This window comes from Apus apus, chromosome 14 (assembly GCF_020740795.1).
Source record: "Apus apus isolate bApuApu2 chromosome 14, bApuApu2.pri.cur, whole genome shotgun sequence".
NCBI classification, from domain to species: domain Eukaryota; kingdom Metazoa; phylum Chordata; class Aves; order Apodiformes; family Apodidae; genus Apus; species Apus apus.
Window position 1 is genome coordinate 4,139,361 of NC_067295.1, and position 23,094 is coordinate 4,162,454.

General features: G+C 43.2%; 1 protein-coding gene across 2 annotated transcripts in view; it reads right to left on the reverse strand.

The window, feature by feature from the left end:
• The window catches only part of SDK1 (sidekick cell adhesion molecule 1), a 393,582-nt gene that overhangs the window by 33,505 nt on the left and 336,983 nt on the right, over positions 1-23,094 (reverse strand). Inside the window, exons 33-36 of one of the 2 annotated variants that reach the window (XM_051632375.1) lie at positions 19,123-19,258; positions 17,234-17,293; positions 15,155-15,256; positions 194-309 (exon numbers count right to left, since the gene is read on the reverse strand). In XM_051632375.1, the coding sequence (XP_051488335.1) occupies positions 194-309; positions 15,155-15,256; positions 17,234-17,293; positions 19,123-19,258 (414 nt within the window). The remainder of the gene's footprint in view (positions 1-193; positions 310-15,154; positions 15,257-17,233; positions 17,294-19,122; positions 19,259-23,094) is intronic. The other variant, XM_051632376.1, reaches the window with a different exon arrangement.

Below are 23,094 nucleotides of genomic sequence, written 5' to 3' on the forward strand. Positions count from 1 at the left end.
CTATTCCTTTCCTTGCCCCCAGTAGCATTCTCTTTCTTTTGATTTTGGGACTTAGTGCCATTTCTGTTCTGCAGGCTGACTGCTGTTTTAATTTGCCTTATGCAGTGAGGGCAACTGTAGTTTGTGGAGCTATCTCAGAAGCAATAGCAATGCCAAACAAGATAAATGAAATGAGCAGAAAGAGGAGGATTGCCTTGTAGCCCTGGATGTTCCCATTTTGGCTCTCAGCAGGAGGGGGGTCCCAGGTGAGCTCCAGCTGGCTTGCAGAAAGGGAGTTTACTTGGATGTTCTGTGGGGCCAGCGCTGGTGCTAGAGAGAAAGGAGGACAGAAGAATTAATAGTGACAAGCAAAACTAGTTCATATCCAGGTTGCAATGTTTCCATTTGCAGAAGGACCCCAGCCAGGCTCTGTTTATGCCACAAGCCAACTGACAGAGTCAGCCCTGGAGGTATCTGGATCCCAGGGATGCCTCAGCACACGTGGACCTTGGAGCAGTCGAGCCGCCTGAGGTGGTTATGTTCTGTCCCACATAGACTAGGTTGGACACTAAATCAACTCAGTCCTGCCAGCAGCCTTAGAAAAGGAGGATTTTGTCTTCATTCTACAGCACCGTTGGGGCTTGCCCTTGGCAGTGACACTGGGCTCCTGGCTGGCCCCTCCTGAAAGCAACTGGGAGCACAGCAGCTCCTGATCCCCCAGCCTGACCTCCCACTGGGCAGCAAAGCTTCTCAACAGCCTGGTTACAAGGCTCCAGGACTCAGGGCCAAAACATTGCCTAAAATTACCTGCCAAACCAGTCAGACGCTGATCAATTCAAGTAATATTTTATGTATGACAGAGTGACTTTCAGTTGGCTACTTGTTAACTCAGCTTTGATTATACCTCCTCATGTACCTGCTGGCCCTCTTTGGCTCCCAGTGACACTTCTAGCTAGCAAGGAGGGTCTGTTTTCCTGACCTGCTGTCTCTGCCTCCGGCAGGTCTTACCAAACCAGCACGTTCTGTTTGCAGGAAAGGTGCTGGAGCGTGTCCTGTTCAAACTCCAGGAGCAGGAAGAGAAAGGCAGGGCAAGGGGTACATTCCTCCTTTCTCCATGGCTCACAGTGCTGCAGCCTTGACCCAGACCACCTGAGAGAGCTGCCTCTTTTCTCCCTGCCCCTTTCCATGCCATAAATAGAAGTGATAAAACATTCCCTACTCCGTTAGATAGCCCCAGTTATCTCTTCCTCCGGAGACTTCTTTCTTTAGAAAGAATGACCTTCATAAGTCACACTTTTCTACCAATACTCCCTCCCCCCAGAGTTATAAAATAAAATAGTAATTAACACCCACTCAGCCTGACACCAACTATTTATTTTGTTCTAACTGTGTGGTTTCCATATTATCACTGCCCACCCTGCCGTTAATGGAAATGTTAATAACCAGCGCCAGGTTGTTGTGACAGATGCTTGGGCTCATTATCAGAAATTCTTATTTACCGCTCCATTAAACGACAGAATCGCACAAAAAAACAATTCAATCAAAACTAACTGGAGGAATTTTAACAGCCACATTAATAATCCAAAACATAAATAAAGTTAATGTCTTTTGCATGTTTGCCATCGGCAAACTCGATTGCAAAATTATTGCTGTACAATTAGACGTGAAAGGTAAAATTGAAAATAGCCTTTATCCCAGTGCTTGGTTCAAACTGTTTGTTTATTATATTTTGTTTCCTTCTTGTAGTGAATGCACAAGGTGACAATGACCAGTGAAATACAGCTTGTTGACAGGGGTGCACTGGGGTAATTGCTCCCCTCCCCTCTGCACTCGCAGGTAGGAAGGGAGCAGGTACCCGCCGGCTGCTCTTGGTGCAACGGAGCACCCATCTGTCAAGGGCCAAAAATGGCAAGATTTTGAGACTTTCACAGCACACACTGAGGGGGGTGGGAGGCCAAACTTATCACACAGGACAAACGTGAAAATACATCTCAGAGATTTGCAGAAGATGATGTGCTCAGGGGAACAGAAATATATACAATCACCGAAGAAAATGGCTCACTTCAGCTGTGTGTTTTCTCCCTAGGCAGTGGCACGGCTGTCCTGAGCTGACAGCTCCAAAGTGCTCTCAATACCCAGGTCTGGAGCAGCATCTACAATAGCATTTTTCTTTGGATCCCATGTGCCAGCCTGCAACAATTGCTGCTTTTGAGATGGGACCATTAGAGGAGCAGGTGTGTGCAGTCAGCTGCCAGAAAAACACCACTGCTCCTCAAACCCTTTTTGGAGCATGTCTAAGAGACACAATGGTGATAAACTGCCAGTGATCATTCTCCACTGACACTCTTGCTGCTGGAGCTGCACTTTTTCTGGCATGGTGGTAGAAGATTTCATGGGGAAAAAACGTATATATATTAAAAAAAAGCTGTGAAAAAAGACAATTCAGTTTGCTACCCCAGAGCCTAGAGGAGATGCAAATTGTTTGGTTTTGTGCCCTGTGAACCTGTCCCTCTGTTCAACTTTCAAATGCTGATGTGTCCCTCCTCTTCTAAGCACAGATTTCTTGTTGACAGCAAGGACAGCAGAAAAGTGCTGCTCATGCTTGATGTGGCTCTGTGCAGACAGCACATTACATTGAGGGTGAAATGAAATACTTTAAAAGGAAGGAAACACATCCCTAAAGACTCTACCTGTTTGAAACCCCAAACCATTCACTGTGTGTATGGACAGCCTGTGCCAATAAAAGCAAGTGCATTTTAAAGGTGAATTGAAAAGCCTTTTACCTTCTAGGAAAGCAGTTTGAGATTACTAGGCTTTGATTTTTTTTTTCTTGGCTGTTGAAATCATGAATGCATAAAAAGCAAGGTTAAAGCTGCACACCTCACACTGCTTTAGGTGTTAGTGACATTATCAAATAAAGCAGGAGTGACACAGACCCCTGAGGTCCAAACTCAGCTCTTGGCAGGTGGAAAGCACTTCACTTTCCCTGAAAAAAAAGGTATGTGTTCATGAAGTCTGTGCAGGTATCCTGCCTTGGAATCTCATGCAGATATTTGTAAACATTTATTTTCTTATCTCATTGCAATTCACCTTTGAAATGGTCTCCTTGAAACTCTCTCTCAGCCAAAAAGTAAGGAGAAAGGCTGAGAAGGTTGTACAGTAATTAGATAAAAACAAAACCATCATCATCTGGACTGCGATGGTGGCAGGATCAAGTAAAGACAAACCTATTGGAAATGCAAGAGAATCAAAATGTGCCCATGAGTAGAGAAGTTACACACCTAAAACCACATTTAAACATATCACTGCTCTCATTTTCCAGTCATACTGAAGAGCCTCTGCTCACTCTGCAGTCAATCTGAGCTTGCAAATGCTTATAACCTTTAAAGAGAAGGTGTTTAAAATCCCTACTGGCCTGCCCATGCTGGGGCTCCGTGCAGTGCAGAAGGTCCACCTTAGTTTTCTTGCTGCTTGCTTGGGATATTTGCTGTGTGGCACTGAGGGCTTTTCTTCAATATGATACTACTGTTCCTTTTCTTAGTGACAGTTGCCACAATGCTCTGTAGCACAGGTTGGCTACAAATCCTTGTGATTCACTGCGTAAACTTAATAACTGTTCTCATGAAGCATTCCTTGCTGCTCTTACATCTGCTCAGATTTCTGGGTAGCAAAGGATTTCTCTACTGATTTTCTAATTGTTTCTATGAAGCCAGCATTATGTCAGGAAATTCACAGATGAGTCTGAGACAAGATTCCCAGGTACTCATTCCATTTAAATGAACACGCAGGCAAAAAATGAGGAAAAAAAAATGCAGTTGAAAGACACTGAAGATTTTCTGTGCATCAGCTTGATCCCACAGTTCCAAAGCATCCCAAGCAAATTTCTGTTTTGTAAAGACCTCTGATCCTTTTCTATCTAGCAAGCCTTCCCCCCCTGCCCAGTTCATCAAAGCATGCTTTGGTGAACACGTCTGCTTTTATTCCCTAGTAATCAATGTATTTGCATTTTGGTGTTAGCATCTAGAGGCCAGAATCTCATTGCACAATGTGTTGCATAAACACAGAACAAAGACACAGCTCCAGGCCTAAAAAGCCTCTAATCTGGACGTCTACACATTATAATGGAGGTTGCAGCATGTTCTGACATATCAGCTGTAATCTTATCTACAACAACGAGAGAGAAGACACAGCAATATGCAACGTAGCATGTGCTGACATGTAAAGCACCCACATGCAGCACCTCCAAAGTTTACACACTGCTTCCTGGCAGTCATGGAAAATAGAGCTGGAAAGGATTTGGAGAGGGCTCAGACAAGCCACCCTCCAGCATCACACTGAGATCAGCTTGACTGGTCAGATGTTTGAGCAATCTTGGTCACTGAACTCTTTCCAGATTCCCCTGCCATCTCCACACAAACTCTGCCAGCATATCCCTGTTTTAATAACTCTTAAAATAACTCTTGGCTTAGTTATCTTTTAAATGCCTCGCCTCAACCATCCTCACCGCATCTAAGTTCTGTCCCTGCGGTGCCATGGAGAGGAGATTGTTTCTTCCTCTCCTGCAGCCACTGGCCTCAAGTTATGGCACAGATAAACAACACTTAAGTGGATTGTAAAAGCCAAACACAACAAAACAAACGGGAGCTCACAAGATAAAACAGCAAGACTGCTCTGTTGAATGGGCAAAGGGAAATCCAAGCTGTTTTCTTGCCCTATGGGCTCAGAGAGGGGACCCAAGGGTGGCACCTCCTAAGGAAGAGCAAAGAGGTGCATCTGCAGTCACTCCTTCCATGAAGGAAAAGCAGCAGGAGAAAGTGTTCATTGTTTATTGGCCATTTTCTTATAGTGTCTGTGGAAGGGAGGTGGGAGCAAGGAAGGCTCCCCCTGTGCAGCAGTACCTCTGTGCCATCAGGAATGCAGTGTGAGCGGTGCTGATTAGTTCAATACCAATTAGTTAATCGTGCTTCAAAAACAGCGACTGCAAAGCTGCTTTCTGCTGTGACAGAGCTATATTTAGAATGTAAAAGATGTTTCCCACCAATTTCCGGCTGTTTTAAGCTAGGCTACATTTTGTGAGGAAAGTACATGCTTTTCCCAAGAACTGCACCTTCTGGTGTTACTCAGATGTATTTTGGATGCAATAAGGCAGGCACTATAAGACCCACACCTTTTGTGTCTTGAGTCTTAACCCCTCCAAAGCAACTCTTTTTGCTAACTTTGGACCCAAGTGCTCCTACCCTCTTATTTAGGACAAGAAAATTTGGCACCAAAGCCTAGTGTTCTGCCAGTTAACAACTTCAGCAGGCTTGTGTTGCCCTGCAACTGGAAAGGAATCTTGAGAGAGGAGCAATCTGGTCTCCCCCATCTTTGAGAAGCCAAACCTCCTACTCTGTGTGTGTGTGTGCATATAAAGCAACTGGAAATAGTCAGGTTTTAATAGGAAATAATCCTTTTTCCAGGGATGTTGCTGTATGTATTGATTTACACAGTTGCATAGATCAGTGTAAGAGGAATGGAAACCTTTCCTAGTTTACAAGAGACAATGGAAGCCAATACAAGAAGGACTTGAACGATACCTCTCTTATCCTCATGAACACTGACAAGGAGGGAGCACAATCTAATTTATGCAAAAATAGAAGTATAAACAGACAAACCTACCTTGGCAGAGAAGAAGGGGACTTAGGGAATCTAGCACACCTGCAATTCCTTTCCTCTGTGCCATGTGATCCAGCCAGGCCAACACCTGGCCCCCTCCCTGTATTACTGCACTCAGGGCAGTAGCTCTGTTTTGCCACATCAAATTTTTAAGGGTATTAAAGTAATGAAAAAGCGTAAATAAAAGCAGCTGCAAATGATACCCAAATGTAACATTCCTTTCTTTGCTTAGCACTGGGAAGCTTCCCAACATTGACTCAGCATGTCCTCAGCCATCTGCAGAGGTATGAGGGGGAGGTGAGGGTGGAAGGAGGAAAGGGAGAGATGACGTTCACTCCACATTATTGGAAAAACATTGAAATGAAACAAGGACTAGAGAAGGAGCATCCTTTCCACAGATCCAGACTGTAGGAGGTTATTTGCCAGTGCCATTTTTTCAACTGAGGAGGCAATCATGTTCTGAGGAAACCTCCACGGATATGACTTATTCATGAACAACCTTCATAAAACAGCAAGTGACTCAAGCAGAAGTAATCCTCATCCCGTCCCTCACCAGCCCTTCCAGCAGTGGTGAAAACACTGTTGCTGTGATTACAAATCTTTTAATATGGGGTACAGCTTTTCCCAATAAGCCATGTGCAATCCAGGATTTTCATGGGACAGACACGATGCAGGAACAGTTACTGTGATGGGGTTACAATGCCTACAACTGAGGTGGATCTCATGGAGCAGCACTGAGAAGCAATTAGAGCCTGCAGACAAACCCCACACACTTTTCTTTGGCTGAAGCCCACAGTTCTACTTAGCTAACACAAACATAAAACAGGCTATCACATTGCATACTGAGATTATCCATCAAGGGACTGAGAGTGCCTGTCCCAAAGTAAAGCTCTTACAGAACTGTCAGACTGTCTTGGGAAAGGACACGCAGGTGGTTAAAACAGGAAGGGGGGAAAACAGTCAAATGAGCTTTTTCCTCTATTTTGTGTCAACATGGATATGATCACTCTCAGGCAGGCAGACCATCAGTCAGCAGAGATGGACCCATGAATAGGAACAGCAAAGGTCTGACAAGCTTTAGGTATGCACAAACATCAACCTACCAGCGAAAATCCCCACTCACTTCCAGCCACACACATCAGGTTAGCTCAGTTAAAGCTACTGGAACTGACCCAGAGTGGAAGCTGGGTAACTGAGGGCAGCACCAGCTCTGAGAAGTGCAGGAGCCACCCTGAAGAAGGGACTGAAGGTAGTTCCAGGGTGCAAAGGATGGCGAAGAATTGCTGAGCTTTTGATGCCCTGGCCTGATCCTCCCTCATGTGCATGGGGAGCAGTGGGAACAGCACTGGGTGTGGAAGTACCACTCGTAACTCTCTTAAAAAGAATCTACCCATTAGACAGAGGCAAAATTAACGACTTCGGACTATTATCCCAAGCTCTCCAGTTCTCAAAACTTCTCCTCTATATGTATTAATGTTCCAGTGACTATAATTTGTTAATTCCATTCTTTAATATCATAATGTCACAAGTTTACGGCAGCCAACAAAAGCACCCACGGAATGTTCACTGACAGTAACAGCAGCACCTGCTAAAGTCTAATAAACATCAATGACTCCTTAAGCTCCACTGAAGTCCAGAGAGAGTATAAAATAATTAGAGCGAATCTCCACTGGGTTTGCCATCTACCAAATGTTAAAAGCTGCATCAAAAAAAGTCAAACTGAGCAGGTGAGATCTGCCACTGCGATAACCTTTCGCTGTGGCCTTTGATGCAAGTTTGGGTAGCTCACCCCCTTGAGGGATTAATTTAGGATTTACAGATTGCAATGGTCAGGGAACCCCAGGGAGCCCATAAAAGACTGTGATCTCATGCTCCTGGGGAGAGAGAGATTAAATTTGCATTTTCTCAGTTTTGAGAGAAAGTTTTCTCTTTCTTTGTTTATTTTGCAGTTGTAGCATCCCTGAGCTCCTCACTGTGATTCTAAACCCCCACATCATCTCAGTGTCCAGCTTCCTGTGGCCAAAATATTTTCGAATATTGCTAATTTGTACTTTCATAAGGAAAAGATGGCAACTTTTTTGATTTTAGTCTACAGCAGGAAACCTGAAATGCCTCCAGTTCCATGATTGACGATGGATACAGCAAACAGATGTCAGAAAAGAAAACCAACTGTGTTTCTCTACAGCTGGCTTCACAGCAAAGCCGTGCAGAGGAGGCAAAGCCACAGGAGTTGAGACCCATATGAAAATACTCACAACATTTTGCTCACATATCCCAGGATGACTGAAAACAAGCCGAGCAGGACGGTGCAATTAGAGGAAATAGAAATTTGGCTGCAAATATAACCCTTTAGTTAAAAATACTCAAACTCCATCCAGCCTGTGTCTGCTTGAATATGAGTTACCAGCCAGGGGCTTCCCCACTTCTTCAGCAGTGCAATTTATGGTCTGTTACACTTTACTACTGATTGCTCATGTTTTTGAAAAGAAGGTTAATTCCTTTGCTTTTAATGGAGTAGCTCTGCTGTTACTTCAGTGAGGCTTTGCATACACAATCAGGTTTCTCATCCCTCTGCCCTCTGTGTACTGTGCAGGGGTGTCCCTGCACTTAGTTCTTCACAGGCCATATCACATTGCAGCAGAACAGGTAATTTGTACTACTCCTCCCACTGCTGCTCGCACCAGCCCCAGAACAAAGACAGGAGTCCTGATGATGAATTCGAGGATGGATAGTCTGTCTGTCGTGGGCACTGAAAATCTGACATTGAATCGTTTGGTTTGTGAGACAGAAGTTCATCATCTGAGCAAAAGGTTGCGTGGCAATTGCAGCCCAGCACCACCCACACCAGCAATAGCAGTGGCAGAGATGAGCAAGCTCAGTTGATCAAAAACTGATGATATTTTTGCTTGGACAGTAACATCTCTCCTACGTTGAGATGTGATAAAAAGAGGCAATTAAAGCAGAGCTAAGCAGGAGCTGCTGCACTGTATAAAGCATTGTGCTGTACCAAAGGCTGCTTATGACCAATATTAACAACTTAACGAGCTGTTAATGAGGCACGCATTCAGCTTTTACTTGCAGCAGGACAACATTGCAAATCATTTTAGGGAGCTTCTGGTCTGTCAATGGAGAATTAAAAATGTCAGATAAACCCATCAAACCTATGTCTCAATCTGGACACTGCTTTCCAGTACATTCTCTTAAAATTCCTTTTCCTATGTGGTAGAATAACTTGCTTTGACAGCAGTACGACTCACACTTAGACTTTGCTTCCTTCTGCCTTAACATTACATTTCAGTCTCCAGAGAGCTGCAGGAATGTCTTTTTGACACGTTGACATTAAGGACACTTCTTGCACAGACTCCTGCTGGCATGGTTACTTGCTGTCTTACCATTATAAGAGCAGCTGCTGAGCTAAGCTACTGCATTTGGAAGTTTACTTATGAAACTTTTGCACTCATCTGCAAACAGATTAAGAATGTAAAAACTACCCTTAAAAAACCCAGCCAGTTGGGGTAGGAAAGGAAGCCAAGGTTTGTACAGAAATTCATATCCATAATTTCCCAGCAGTGCAGCAATACCAGCAGCACACAAGCAAGCACTCTAATGTAGGAATACTTTAGATTGTTATTTTTTTACTACCCTGTCACAACCCTGTAGGATTAGCTGCTGCAGCCCAGTGCTATCTCTACTGCTATTACCACCAGTGGAGCTGCGGAGATGGCAACAACAAATCCAAATTGGACTTGTTGCAGACAAATCCCAAGGGGAAACCATGGATGGAGTCAGTCTGGAGGAGTTCAAAATTCATCAAGAAATACTGACAGGATGTACCCAGGGGCTGTCCCTACTCTCAAAACTTGAAGGCTGTTGGAATACAGGTGGAATGGTCTCCAGTAATGTAAGAGAAACTGGAAAGAGGTTTTTTTCCCCAGTCCAAACAGGAAATGTCTCACCACTTCTTTTTCCCCTCCATCTTCCTAGAGTTTCCCTTTCTTGCTCTGCTCTGATTTTACTCTTTCTTTTAGTGCTTGTTGGAGAACGTGGCTTGGATCTTGAACTCTGACCTCAGAGGAGAATTTCCTCCTTGGGGAGAAAAACACTGGGGACAGGATGAAAGTTCATTGTCATGCTTGGAACAGGGTGTTCCCAGGACAGCTGTTTAGGGCTTATTCACAGTTGAGCACAGTATTGGAACAGCTCTGCAGACTCTTTAAATTTAACGGTGGAGCAGGGAAGGAAAAAAAATCAATGTTTCAAAGACCCTGTCATCCCCCCAAAGTAGCCATTTTTTTGCTGATGTTCAGAAGAATCAACAATTAAAAGGCAAATATATTCACATTTCAAAGGCTTGATGCTTTTAAAGCTTCAGGGAAGGTCAGTCCCTTTGTTTAAAGTCTGAGCAAAGTCTGAAACCAATGGTTTATTTATTACACTACTTTCCAATTCTTTCTCTCCATCCCAGTTTGTTTATCAAGGAAAGATACTGACCCTAGGCTGACAGGTTTTAGATCACTGCAATGTGAAATGGCCACAATAATCCTGCTCTTCCCTCTTCCAGTGGCACCTGGGATGGAAATGCCCACCCAGCTCTTCCAGCTGTGCCAGCAGCAACATGCTCCCTATCTGCATAACCACAGTCAGTCTAGAAGAGGCACAGCCCACGTGTCCCAGACAGGAGAAAACAGCCAAGAGGACCACAACAGGCTGATTGAAGCTGCCAGCTCTGATGCACTGAAATGTGTCATTCCTCTCATAGACTGTCAACAAGGAGGCTCAGGGGACTTCTTTGCACAGCATCTTTTCAGCTATGTTTAGGGAAGGGAAGGAGATGAAGCTTCCGAGCTTCAAGAGAAAAGGTGTCCCAAGGTAATGCTGAAGGACTCCTCTCTCTGGGAAGGGACCTACAATGGGGAGGTGACACCATGTAGGGTATTTTGTATGAACACATACAAAATGTGAGGCCTGCAGAACCAGATGAAGACACTCAAGGACAAAGCAGCCTTGTTCTGAGAACCTTCTCTGGCATTAGTGTAAGGGACAAAGGGAATTTGCTTGAGCACAGATAACCAGTCAAGAAGGCACAGGAGCTCTTTGCTAGAAGCAGTTAAGAAAGGAGAGCCAGGTGCCTGGATTCAAGTCCTTGCTTCTTTATGAGGCTTTTTTTCTCCTTAGCACAGCTTCTTTGCTGTATTTTGGCTTCTCTTTCCCAAACCTAAATCACTATTTTTGGTCTTGGAGCTTTCCAAATGGTTTCTACTCCTTGCCTGTGAAATGTTGGAGATGACAAAGAAGCTCTGAGTTACTGGCAGAGCTGAGCTTCCACCCATGCATCAGCTACAGGTGGACACAACAGTTGGGGAACCCTGGGAGCACCTGTGGAGCTGCAGGCAGGAGGGCAGATATCACAACAGGGAAGTTTGCTTTGGCATTTGCAAGCTTTGCACTAGGAGGTAAATTTAGGTGTTTGAAGATGGTAAGAAAAGAGAGATAGGAAGCAGTCACTCCTCCTGTCCCACTCCCATTCTTTCCAAGCTACAGTTTCACTCTGAAGAGTGAGATGGCCAGGAAACCTGGTTTTCCAAAAAATTATACCAGCAACCAAAGCAGCATTTCAAAGGAGGACTTCTCAGAAGTCTCTTTCTTCCAGCTCTTTTTACTCCTTCCCTTTCCCATTGCAGAACCAGCTCTCAGAGATCGTTATTAAAAAGAACAACAACAATAAAGCAGTCTCATCTGTTCTTGTGAATTCTGAAGGTCACCAATGTCACCATCAGTTATAATGACACACACCACTCCCCTCTTCACGCTAATGGATTTGCAACCTGTTTAAAGGCTAGTGTCTCTTGGTGCACTTCACCCCTTCTGCTACCTCTTCTCCACACACATGCTCTCTCCTCCAGCAGCAGCTGCTGGAAGAAATTATGAAGTCCATTATTTTTCATCCAGAGCAGCTTTGCAGTATATGGGAGAAGCACTGGAGGCTGCAGGTTTATTAGCACAGGATTTGTATTGCCACCTTCCCTTTTATTCAGCTTCCCAAATTAGATGAAGCATGCCTGCCCCAAACCTGTGATTCCTGCTTAATTAAAATGCAGGTAGTGGAGTCTCCTGAACTCCAGAGCCCACCACACAATCAGATAGTGACAGCGACCTGGTAGAATAATGCTCTTGATATAGTGGCTGCTCTAACAGAGTCTTAATTTCAGTCGAGCAGAACAGCACCTCTGGTAGCAGCTGCATTTAGAGCTGGGATGAATATCAGTTCCCAGCCTCTCGCTCAACACTCCCTGCCTTCCCCATGCAGCCAGCATCCCTGACAGCTCAGCTGGTGAATGAATTAACCAGGCGAGAGGAGGCTTGCCGAGGGGCTGTGCCTCCCTGCCTCATTGCTGCCAGTGGCACCTTGCCATTTTCCTGTCATTTGCTGGGAGATGCACAGGGCTCTCTAATGAGGGGGGCAGAGCCACAGCCAGCTCTAAAAAGGTGGCGTTAGGAGGATCTTCTGGTCTGTGGAGGAGAGGGATCCAGGTGCTAGAGGCAGGCAGGGAAGGACAGAAGCTCTGCTCGGACTGAGCAGGCAGCACATCCTTCCTGGCAGTGCTGAGCACAAGGACTCACTCCCAGCCCACTCTCTTGGCACGGGGAAGGAGTTGTTCCCCATATCAGTGAGTTTTGCAAATGGCCAGGTAGAACTAAAAATGCAGCTTATGCTGGGGCTTGGATCTTACGGGAAACTTTAACGAGAAAAAGGTTTTGATCAAAAAAACCCCAAACAACTGAAAAAATCCAAACCACTTGCATCCAGCTCCCTTATATGTCAAGGTTCTCTCCCCAAATTTCCCCCTGCCCATTAGGCAGAGGCAAGTGAGACCTGAGCACTCAGGCTGCCCAAGGTGGCTGTTGGCTGGGCTATAGCTCAGCAACACTCCAGAGCTCAAAAGAAACTCCCCATTTGGGTGCTTTTCACTCATTTGATTAGAAAAACTTCCAGAAGGTTGGCTTTAATTTATTTTTTTTTTTAGTGTGTCAGGGGGCTCCATTGCCTACTGGAGCTTTTACTGTAAAAATCAAGATACAAGGACAGGACAATCTTCAAATCTAACAGGGCAAGAGGGAAGGAATGAATTCCAGACACTGCACCTTCAGCATCCCTTGTCTGGCTGCACCAAACACTGCAGCTGAACAACACATCAACCATCAGCATTCTTGCCCCCATCTCCCAACTCTGTGAAACACTCACCAGAAATGCACAGAATTGGGTATTTTGGCTGAGCTGACCTAAACCCAGCACATTGCCCCAAAAGCATGTGCTGTATATTCCTTTTGCAATGGAGAGAGGAAAGTTCTTGCACCTCCCAGAATTACTGCAGCCCTCCTGGCAGCACAAAGCACCATTTAACAGTACCGAGACATAATTTATCTGGGGCCTTCAGACCAGGGACTGGCCCTCTTCAGTCTTAGTGCTATGCCTGTCTAGTCAGCACAGGGTTTCTCTATTTTTAACATGGAAGCCCCATTGCTGAAGCTAAGCAGAGCAGTTTTTTTCCAGCTTGCTGCTTAACTGCCTTTACCATGGGTAAGAACATCAAGCAAACAGTAACAACAAGAAAAAAAAAAACCCTAGTATTTCCACAGCACACTTTAACTCAAAGGTGTCACAAATCAATTTAAAACTTAAATTGCAATACCAGCACCAATCACTTTGCTCACAGGATAAATCACAGCCAGTTCTGGAGGTGGAAGAGGCAGTTATATAACAAAGCATAATAACTTCACACAACAAGAGCGAAAATCGGCAGGAAGATCCTACATTCATCACTTCTGCCACACAAACATAGATTGTCCCTAACCAGAAGTAAATCCACTCTCTCTAAAAAACCCATCTGAGTCACTCTACAACTTCAGATATACCAGCTCTGCCTGGGGGAGAAGGTCTCCTGGATATCTCAGTTTCCACCCCCAAATGTGGCTCCTTCCACTGCCCTGTTCCCTGTCTCAGTTACAGAGGATAGACCAGGACCATGGGATTAAAAGACACGATGTAACAGCATTTCCTCGCTGTCCCCAGCTGACTTTCTGTGCCATGTACATGTGTACAAATGCCTGTGCTGGCTCCATTTGCAGCAGTGAGATGCTTAGCTCTGAAACAAAAATGTATTTTGAAGCCAGATACAGTTGGCTCCACTTGGGGCTTTCTTTGCTGCAGTTGCAGAAGTTGGAGCAGCAATAAACTAGAAAAAAAAATGTAAATATTGCCAGCTGTCTCTACAGAACCAGGCTGCTGTGATTAATTTATGATGTTTTCAGAGAAAGATAATGAATGCTGCACCAACTTTGAAATGAAAAGGTTAAGAAGAATTTAAAAAAATGTGTAGTAAAGTCTAAAAAAAAAAAAAAGAAAAGAAAAGAAAGTACTTTGCTTAGTTTTGAGCAATAGAATATTTAGTGAATAATAATAAAATGAATGAGTGCTGGGTTTGGTAGCTTCAGCATCCTAGTCTTGAGACAGAGGAATAAAAGTGTGATCAGATTTGTTCATGGTAGCAGACAGAACAACAGGAGGGTCCATGTTGCCTGTTCTTGTTCTGAGCTTCAAAAGATGCTGCTGCAGAAATGGATACCAGAACTAACAGCTATTTTGTCCCCAGGCTCTCTCCAGCTGGGGTCACCATAAATAGGGCACCACTGTTGTGGCTGCAAGGAGGACATCGAGCCCCATGCCTGCCAGCCAGAGTCTCAGCTGGGGTGTATCTGGGCTCTGCAAAATCACCCGTTTCACAAAGCATTCAAAGAGGTGTCTAGTTAATTGTCTCATCCCCATTTCCACCTCCAGCACTCCAATGGAGGGATTTAAGAATGATCAGCAAATTAAATTTCATCCACACAGCCTGGATTAGTGCACCAGATCCGTGCCAAGTAAGAGCGTGAGCAGTGGCACCAGCCCTCAGCTTCTGCAGAGCCTGGCTGCAGGTGCAGGGTCTGTGTGCTCCTGAGAGCAACCACCATCTATGCCTCCAGAGCTACCCCCAAACTGGACACAGTGTCTGCTTGGTTTCAGGAGCACAAAACCACAGCAAGGTGTGGAGCACAGGCAGTGCCTCTACACAGAGAGCTAGAAAATAACAGCACCAGCTTCCCAAGTCTTCCTTCGTTTGTAGTTGCTTCTTTTCCCCCATGGTTTTCCTGTGCTCCACTTTTCACTTCTTTAACTTGAGTCAATTTTTCCCCTCAAGCTAATTTGGTATGAACACTCATCCTCCTGCAACTCCAAAAACTCTTTTCTTTCTTTCAAATACCTTTTCTCCTTTATTTGTGTAGACCAGCTGCTTTCAAATGGCAAGAGACTGTCAGTACCAACTTATTCCAGGAGAAGACACTACAAAAAACTGCCAGTGATCATGAACAGGGAATTTTTAAAAATAATTCATTTCCTGGACAAATATTGAATATTATCAAGATAATATTAAAACACATCAGTACTTAAAAAACCCCATCAACTAATTTTCCTTTTACCTACCTGCTTCGCCCACAAACACTTCCACTGGGGTGCTGGTGGGGCTCTCACCAATGACATTATATGCTGTCATTAATACTTCATATCTCTTGTATTTCTTCAACTCTGAAAAAGCAAAAGATTAAATTATATGCAGTTATTTATACTGTATTACAGGTATTTTTAGACTCCACCGACTCTTTATCACCAGCCCTCTCCCTTGTGAAATACAGCATGAAACAGTACAATTAGTGCAGTCTCTGCTTCTGTCCTTCCTGAATTCACACATCACAGCAGGATTTGCATAATTATGAAAGGACTTTGCAATGAAATGGCAGGATTTTCCAGTGTTTCCTCACAGTGTTCCTTCAGGAAAGGGAATAGTTCCTGGTGGGTAATGAGGTAGAGGAGCAACTCTAGGTCATTTTTAACGACAGAAAAAGGTAAGACTCCTTTGAATGTTCGACATATGGGCTCCTTTTTATGTCTACTGGTAGGAAAGAGCAGAGCTTCAAGCCTCTGCCTAATCTTAGGGACTTTTATCTGGGGAGTCATTTAGGAGCTGCACTGCTCAGGAATGTCACTGCTGAAGCAGGGTGCAGAAGATCTGCAGCAGGATCTGGAGTCACACTCAAAGTGCTGCCCAGGCATCCTGCTCCTTCAGAGTGACCACAGCCTGAACATCAATCACCCAGAGAAAGGAGAATTTGAGGGCTGGACTCCATATGGCCACCAGATAACCAATTTCTCTGCTGCCACATAGAAACTACTCTGACAGATGAGGTAGGAGAGTGAGAGCAGTGTGAAAGAAAGATCTAAAAAACCCCAAATGTATGAGGGTAATTAGTAGGTGCAAATGAAGGTGGAGTAGAATCATGTCAACATCATCAGGGGGAGCAGCACCTGAGCAGTTTAATTTCGGATTTTGCACTTCCAGAGTGAATGACTCAATCCTAAAAGGAATATTTATCTTCTAAAATGTTTAACAGTGAAATTAGAGTGAGAGAGTGACCAATAATATAAACTGCTGTATTCAAATGAGCAATGAATCAAGACACACATGGCTGGAGGTCCACATTCTCCCTTTGTCAATATTTTTTTTACTATTTATGAATCACTCTTAGTTCTGTGGTGACAGCAAGCCATCAGTCTGGTGAGGGTCAATAAGTCTAATTTCACTTTCATAGAAACATTTACAAGTGTTGAGCTCTCATAGCTGACTCAGAGTCCAACATCACTCCCTGGTGTTGGGCAAACTGTAAATGATACCTGATAACATCACTAACTTTTTGATGGGATACCACTAAAAATAAATGGACTGCAAAACATGTAGCAAGCAAGTGACCATAAATGATGCCATGTTCTTAAAAAACCAAACAAACAAAAAATGGCAAGCTATATGGGATACAGTACTGGGCAGCTTGTACATGGAAACTCTAATTGCTGCCATGAAAAACCACGAGGGAGATTTTAGTGTTAACTGGATGTGGAAGAAAATGGAACACATGTGAGTTCATGCATGTAAGTTTCAGTAGGGATAGGGCTTCTCTTTTTTGAAGCCCATCACAATCTGTGACTCAAAAGCCTTGGGCAAAACCTATCTAGTGAACCATCACCACTACAAAGAAACTTGCCTTTTAGCTCTGTCGAATGCTATTTTATTCATTTCCAATTGAAAACACCTCTGGAGATGCACATGAATTCATTGGACGCTCCCTAAGCTGGTCTCCTACTCCATGGAGTGCCTAAATGTTGCAATGCTGGAAACATAGGACTAATGATGTGATACAGCTAAGCTCAGATGGACTGCAAAATATGTAGCAAGCAAATCAAAATTCATTTAGCATCAGCAATACTGGGTTGTTACAGTCAATAATGTTTTACCTTCCCAGAAGCCACATTTTTACAACAGCTACCTGCTTGTATTATCAATGTCTCTTGATGTAGAGAAAGCAAAGGCTTAAAGAAAATGAAGCCCAAGAAGGCAGAATCATTAATCTGTGTTGGTTTCTGCTAGATCCACTGAGGAGAGCCACAGGAGTTTGCCTACAGTGTATTTTGAACTGTTACAAAGAGTCTCATCTAACAGCAATGTGCACTTACGTGTTAATTCATACGTCGTTAATGTAGAGCTGCTGTTCACTGTCTTGAAGCTGCTTTGGGCTATTCAGGGTAAGCAAAGCAGAAAGCTTGTTACAGTGCAAGGAAATAGTTATTGCAAATGATGTACAGCAGAGACAGAGGCAAATGATGCAGCACACACATACACAGTCTGAGCTTCAGGACTATACCTTGAAGGGCAATAAAATCACATCGCACTCTCGTAACACATCAAAAGCATCTCACTCACACAGGGCTGTTTCATTTCCTCCTCAAACAGGGAATCTCCCAAATACACAACACAGAAATATTCCAACTCCGAGACTAAATAGAACAAATTAGTAAAAAGAAAACAATTTCTAGGGGGAAAATCTCAAAGCTGTCTTTCATCCTTATTTCTCAACATGCAAAATTCAAAACCTGAAGAGCTGCAGGGTAAAGATCTGGAACACGAGCCACAAAGAGCAAACACATCCAACAGGACAGGACCCATTTCTTTAAATGTGTGTTAGATTTCCCACAGTTTCACTTATAGAATTCAATATTCCTGCTGTGAGTCAATTGTGATAATGCACTGTGCTGTGCCACACCACAGGTCAGTGAGGAACAGAGGTACTAAGGTGAGATTTGTCATATTATGAGGAGAAAGTGGGAGATTTCTCTTAAAGTGCCTCGTTCTGTCTCCTTTGACTCCCTGGAGAGGTACAACATGTTTTTTCCTGCTGTGCAGCTATTAGGAACTTAGCTCTGGGGCCAGGCAAGAAGAGGAAAGAGAGGAAACCAGAAGGTTTTAGAAGCTCCCTGGCTTGTAAGACTACAGAACACACCAAATCATTATTTCATGATCACGTGCATAGTCACTCATTCAGCTTTTGTCTGGGAAAAACCCTTATGCAGAGCTACACCTATAAGAACTTTATATCTCTTCTCTTTCCTGCTTAAAGCTCTGTACAGTCTGAGAAGTTTCATTCAGACCTGACCTTGTGAGGTCAGAGTTAGGTCCTTGTGTTATAGTTAAAGCATTCACTTTTTCCACACCCACCCTCAAATCACCCTTGCTTCTGTAGAAACCACTTTTTTGGGTTCAGGAAAACATGGAAGTTGATGAAAGATATTAAAATAGTCTCACTCAAGCTTATTCTGCTGCTCTTGGACTACTGTCCTACTCTGAACATTCCACTGACACAAGGCAGGACAAAAGCTGGTCCCTCCACATCTCATTGCTGGACCATATCTATGAGGTTACCAACTACTTTTGCTTCCCATCATCTTATTCTGCCTGTTTTTCCCACTGATTTCATGTCTGGCTTTTGTCTAAAAAGCTTTTTCATTTTTTTATTAATCCTCTCCACCTGTTTTACATGTGAGCCAAAAATCCCAGGGGCTAACACAACAAGCAAGCACCTTAACGTTCTTGCTAATTTTTGCTGTTTTCTTGCAAAACAGGGACAAGCACTTTGGAACTGTAAAAAACCCCACGTGTTTAAATATTCTCCTCAGCTGATTTCTTATGCTGCAAAAAAGTCAATTATAAAATTTATTTTAAAATAGCAAGAAAAAGCTTCCCAGCTGACGAAAATAAAGTCCCTCTCTTTTTTGTCTGATGGAGGAACAAAGTATGCCAGAGTAATAATGAAATGGAGGCAGCAGAAAGCAGGAAATCAGAGGGTATATGGGGGACACACCATCAATTCAAACATGCTGGCATGGAGAGCACCATTACAAGTAATGCTAATCAGAGTTATTAGCATTTTTCAACATCTTCACTCTGATTGTGTAAAAGCTAAATCATCCCAGCACTCTCAGACACAATTGCACAGAGGGCACATGGAGTCTGGCACAATGAGGGATTACCATTCAAGGATATTATAGGGTCCAAAAAACAGGCTTACGTGTGAGTTCTGCTCTTAAAGCTGAAGGGTTCTGGATGGTTTTGGATTCTGTTCCAGATCCAGTGTCATAATCCAGCTCCCGATAGTAGATCCGGTATCCCAGCAGCAAGCCATTGAGACTCTCAGCTTTGGGTGGCTGAAAAACATTCACATAAAGAACAGGGTGGGTAAGACACTCCAAGCACCATCTGTCCCCAGGGGCAGTGGCTGACATTGGTTCTGTGCCCTCTGGTGATCACAACCATTAGTCATGTACAGGGGCAAAGGTGGTGTGGTTTGAAAAACACAAGTTCAAGACAACTCTGACAAGTTCACTTAGCTGCAGCAGTTCCAAAAGGCTCTTTAGTTAAAAACTGACACCTGATGCACGACACAAAGGGCTAAACTCCTTCCTGGTCCTCAGAAACTTGTGTGTGATAAAAGATATAAATAAACATGTCCCTAAAAATGTGTCTTGCTGGCCACAACAATGGAACAGCAAAACAGTGTTTCACTTCTTCTGAAATGAAGATAGAAATTATGTTGTTGAAGACAGAATTTCCATAGTGGCTCTTTTCCTTGGGGACTGTTCATGGAGCATTCTTCATTTGGCATTATTTTACTGATAGACTGATGAGAAAATAACAAACAATTGGTGTATTCGGGCTTTAATTAGGGAGATGAAAATAAGTCTAATAGCCTCAGAAAGCATTTAGAGAAGAGTCACAGTATGACAGGTCTCTGGAGTGTTGATAGGTCCAAACCCAGCTCTCCTCCATGACAGCTTGGAGCAGCACAGGATGTCCAGCCATTGGCCTGGCTCAAATAATGAGGTTATTTTTCTTCTGCAACATGCTGGGAGATGTTCAAAGACACAGCACCTCAGCAAAGGTTCTTCAGCAGCCCCTCTCAGTTTCCTTCAGATACAGATGCACAGTCACTACACTGGAAAGGAGATTTTTGTCTGAGAGGAGCCCTGTCTGCTTAAACAGAGACAAGCAAAGGGATTCTTCATGTTTGGGGAAAAAAAAATAAAAAATACTTTCATGAATCTAATACAGGCTAAGGAGTGGAGAGAAGAAAGATGCCCTGAGCCATTTGTCTTCTAAAGAAATTTAAGGGGCTGGAAGTACAAATGAAAAGGATTTTAATGATGATCTTGCCTTTAATCCAAAAAGATTCCTAGCAGTCTTGAGTCCTAAGGAAAATCTTTTGTCTATTGTGGAAAAATTACCTGCTGGTGTGAAACACTGTCATCACAGCTGGTCACACCACATGGAATTTTGATGAAGTAAGAGTATTTTTATAAGAAAAGAGGAAGGTATTTGTTAATGACCTAACATTCTGCTTCCAGAAATGACAAGAATTTTCCATTATTTCATTATGATGGCAAGAGGAGATTGAGGGCTGCTCTGGCTCAGTGTAAAAGACTTTGTTTTGGGTGAGGGCTGAAGGAATAAAGTATAAAGATGGCAGCTTACAGAAAGCAAAAAAGAAAATGATGTGAATCAGAGTACAAGCAAACTACACAGCTACCAGGAAAAGGAGCAGAAAGTGCTCCTGCAAGCAGCCTGTTCTTCTGCAGTTGTCCTGCCCAGAGTCTGCCGAAAAAAATACAAAAACTCCCAAGTTCTTCCTGTGCTTGCTCTGCATGGTTGGAGAACTTCATTCATCACTATGTTTCGTGTTCATTATTGAGCTCTATCCTTTGCAGAAGCTCTGACCACCTTTCACTATTATTTAGCATTTCTATTACAGAATGATTTAGGAACAAATGATCATGGAGGACCTTGAAAGTCACCACGAGCAGGCCCTCATAATTGCAAGAAAACATGCTTAAAGTCTCTTTCACAAACAGAGCAAGCTCCACCAAAAAAACAAGCTGTTTTTTTCTGCTTCCCAGTATTCCTATTGGAAAGCTGTTGCAAACCTCGTTACTTGGGTGGTTAGAAACCTTCATTTAATTTCTAATTTAAATAATTCAGTGGTTTCTAACAATTTGTTCCTGTGCTAACACTGCCTTTTGGGTTAAATTGTTCTTCTCCCAGTGGGGTGTTTACTCCTGTGATGTATTTTAAAAAGGGCAATCATATTCCCTCTCAGACTCCATTTTACGAGGTAAATAAATCAACCTCTGGCACAACAGCTTTTCCTGGTCTCAGGCTGAGCCTCTTTTTCAAGGGACTGAGCAAAAAAACCAAAAAAACCCAACATCAGGGCTGCCTGGTGACATCATGCATGGATCAGCTGGAATATTCTCCTCTGTGAGGAAGAGAAGACAGAATATGGTTTAGTTACAATTATTAGTATATCTATCATGAGGGTTTTGTTTTTTCTTTTTGATTCTTCTGGCTTTCCTCTTTTGTTTTCTGTATTATACTGAAGTTGATTTAGCCCTGCTAGTGCCCTGGCAGAGGACTCCACAGCATGGCAGTGTCCTGGCCTCGAGGAGTCACAATACAAAGCACAAGGACTTCCTTCTCCAAGGACAGGGTCCAGGGAGACACTGTCCTACCAAGATACATCTGGAGTGCATCACCTCGGAGGAGAAGAGATACTGCAAAAAACCACAAAGCCTGTCCAGCATGGAAATCAACTTCACACAACAACAACAAAACACTGTGAACATTACATGGAGTTTTATTTCGGTTAATTATTTTCTGAAGCTGTGAAAAAGACCATTACTCCCTGCTCTGCCACAGAGCTGCTTTTCTGGTGATTCTCCATTTTTTCCTTCCTTTAAATTTAGGACAGAGAAGCTCAGAAAATAAATGGCTGGAGAACTGTCTTTCTCCTTGCCATGGAAATGATGATTCTTTCCTGAAAAGGGTACTCTGCTAAAAGGTCAGGTCTTCCCCTTCCTATCTGTCTTTCATGGACAAAACTCTGCTTTTGATGTCATGGATTATTTAGGATTTTGTAGGAGGGCCTGAGGGATCTGCTGAAACAGATAAAATGATGATGAGTGGCAGCCCGTAACTTTGCACAGAAGTAAGAGAAGCACTTTTGTGCTGCTTAAAAATAAAATTAAGGGAAAAAAAAAAGAAAGGACTAAAATGTAAGTTTGAGTAATTGTTGCCTCTAAGGTAGAGGCAGAACAGTGCATGATCCTGATATTAACTGTAACATGCCCCAGAACATCTGAAGTAACCTTGCATTATTGATAGGACAGACAGACCTCAATGGAAATCACTTTCTTCCAACTTTAAATTTAAAAATAATGGACTTATTGGACCAAGCAGCTGAAAACACAGATAGTGCATCTAGAGTTTGTTTTGTGAATTATTAACACAGCTTAAAGTTAAAAATTTAGCTTTGCTTGGAAATCTACTCTCCCATTTAGTTTGACTGCTGTTCTCAGTTTACATTATTTCTTAGACACTGCTGTGAAATTTCCTGTTAATTGGAGGCTATTGTGGGACTTGAAGATTTTTTTTTATTTATTTGAAAAATATAGTATGGCTGAATTACCAGGACCTATTAATACACATGTAGTAATGACATGTAATCGCCCACAACTCTCTTGGGATGGCTCTGGCACAACCATTCAATTCATTTTCATGAAATAAAAAGCCTCCAATTACCTAAACAACCACCTATTTCAGATTAACTACACACCAATAATCAGTCAATTGGGGGAATGTTTATTTCTGCAGTACATCATGTCTCACATCCTCTTTGTCCTCTCTTTCTATACCTTTAGTTCTTCGCTGTGGGCTTTGCTTGTGAGTGGGGCAGTAGATTTACATCTCTCCATAATTCTTTTGGTAGAACAGCTCAACATGTCTTCTATTTGTTCAACATGCTGTAAGCAATGATGTTGCTTAGTATTATAGCATGTGAACTTGGGCCAGCAACCCAGCAGCACAGCCAGGCATATTTTTCAAGTGCTGCTGCACAAGAAAGAAACAGACCCTCATACTTATACTTTTTTCTTTTTCTTTCCCCAAAATGCAAGCAGCCCTCTCTGTCCTGTAAATGCCAATGTACATT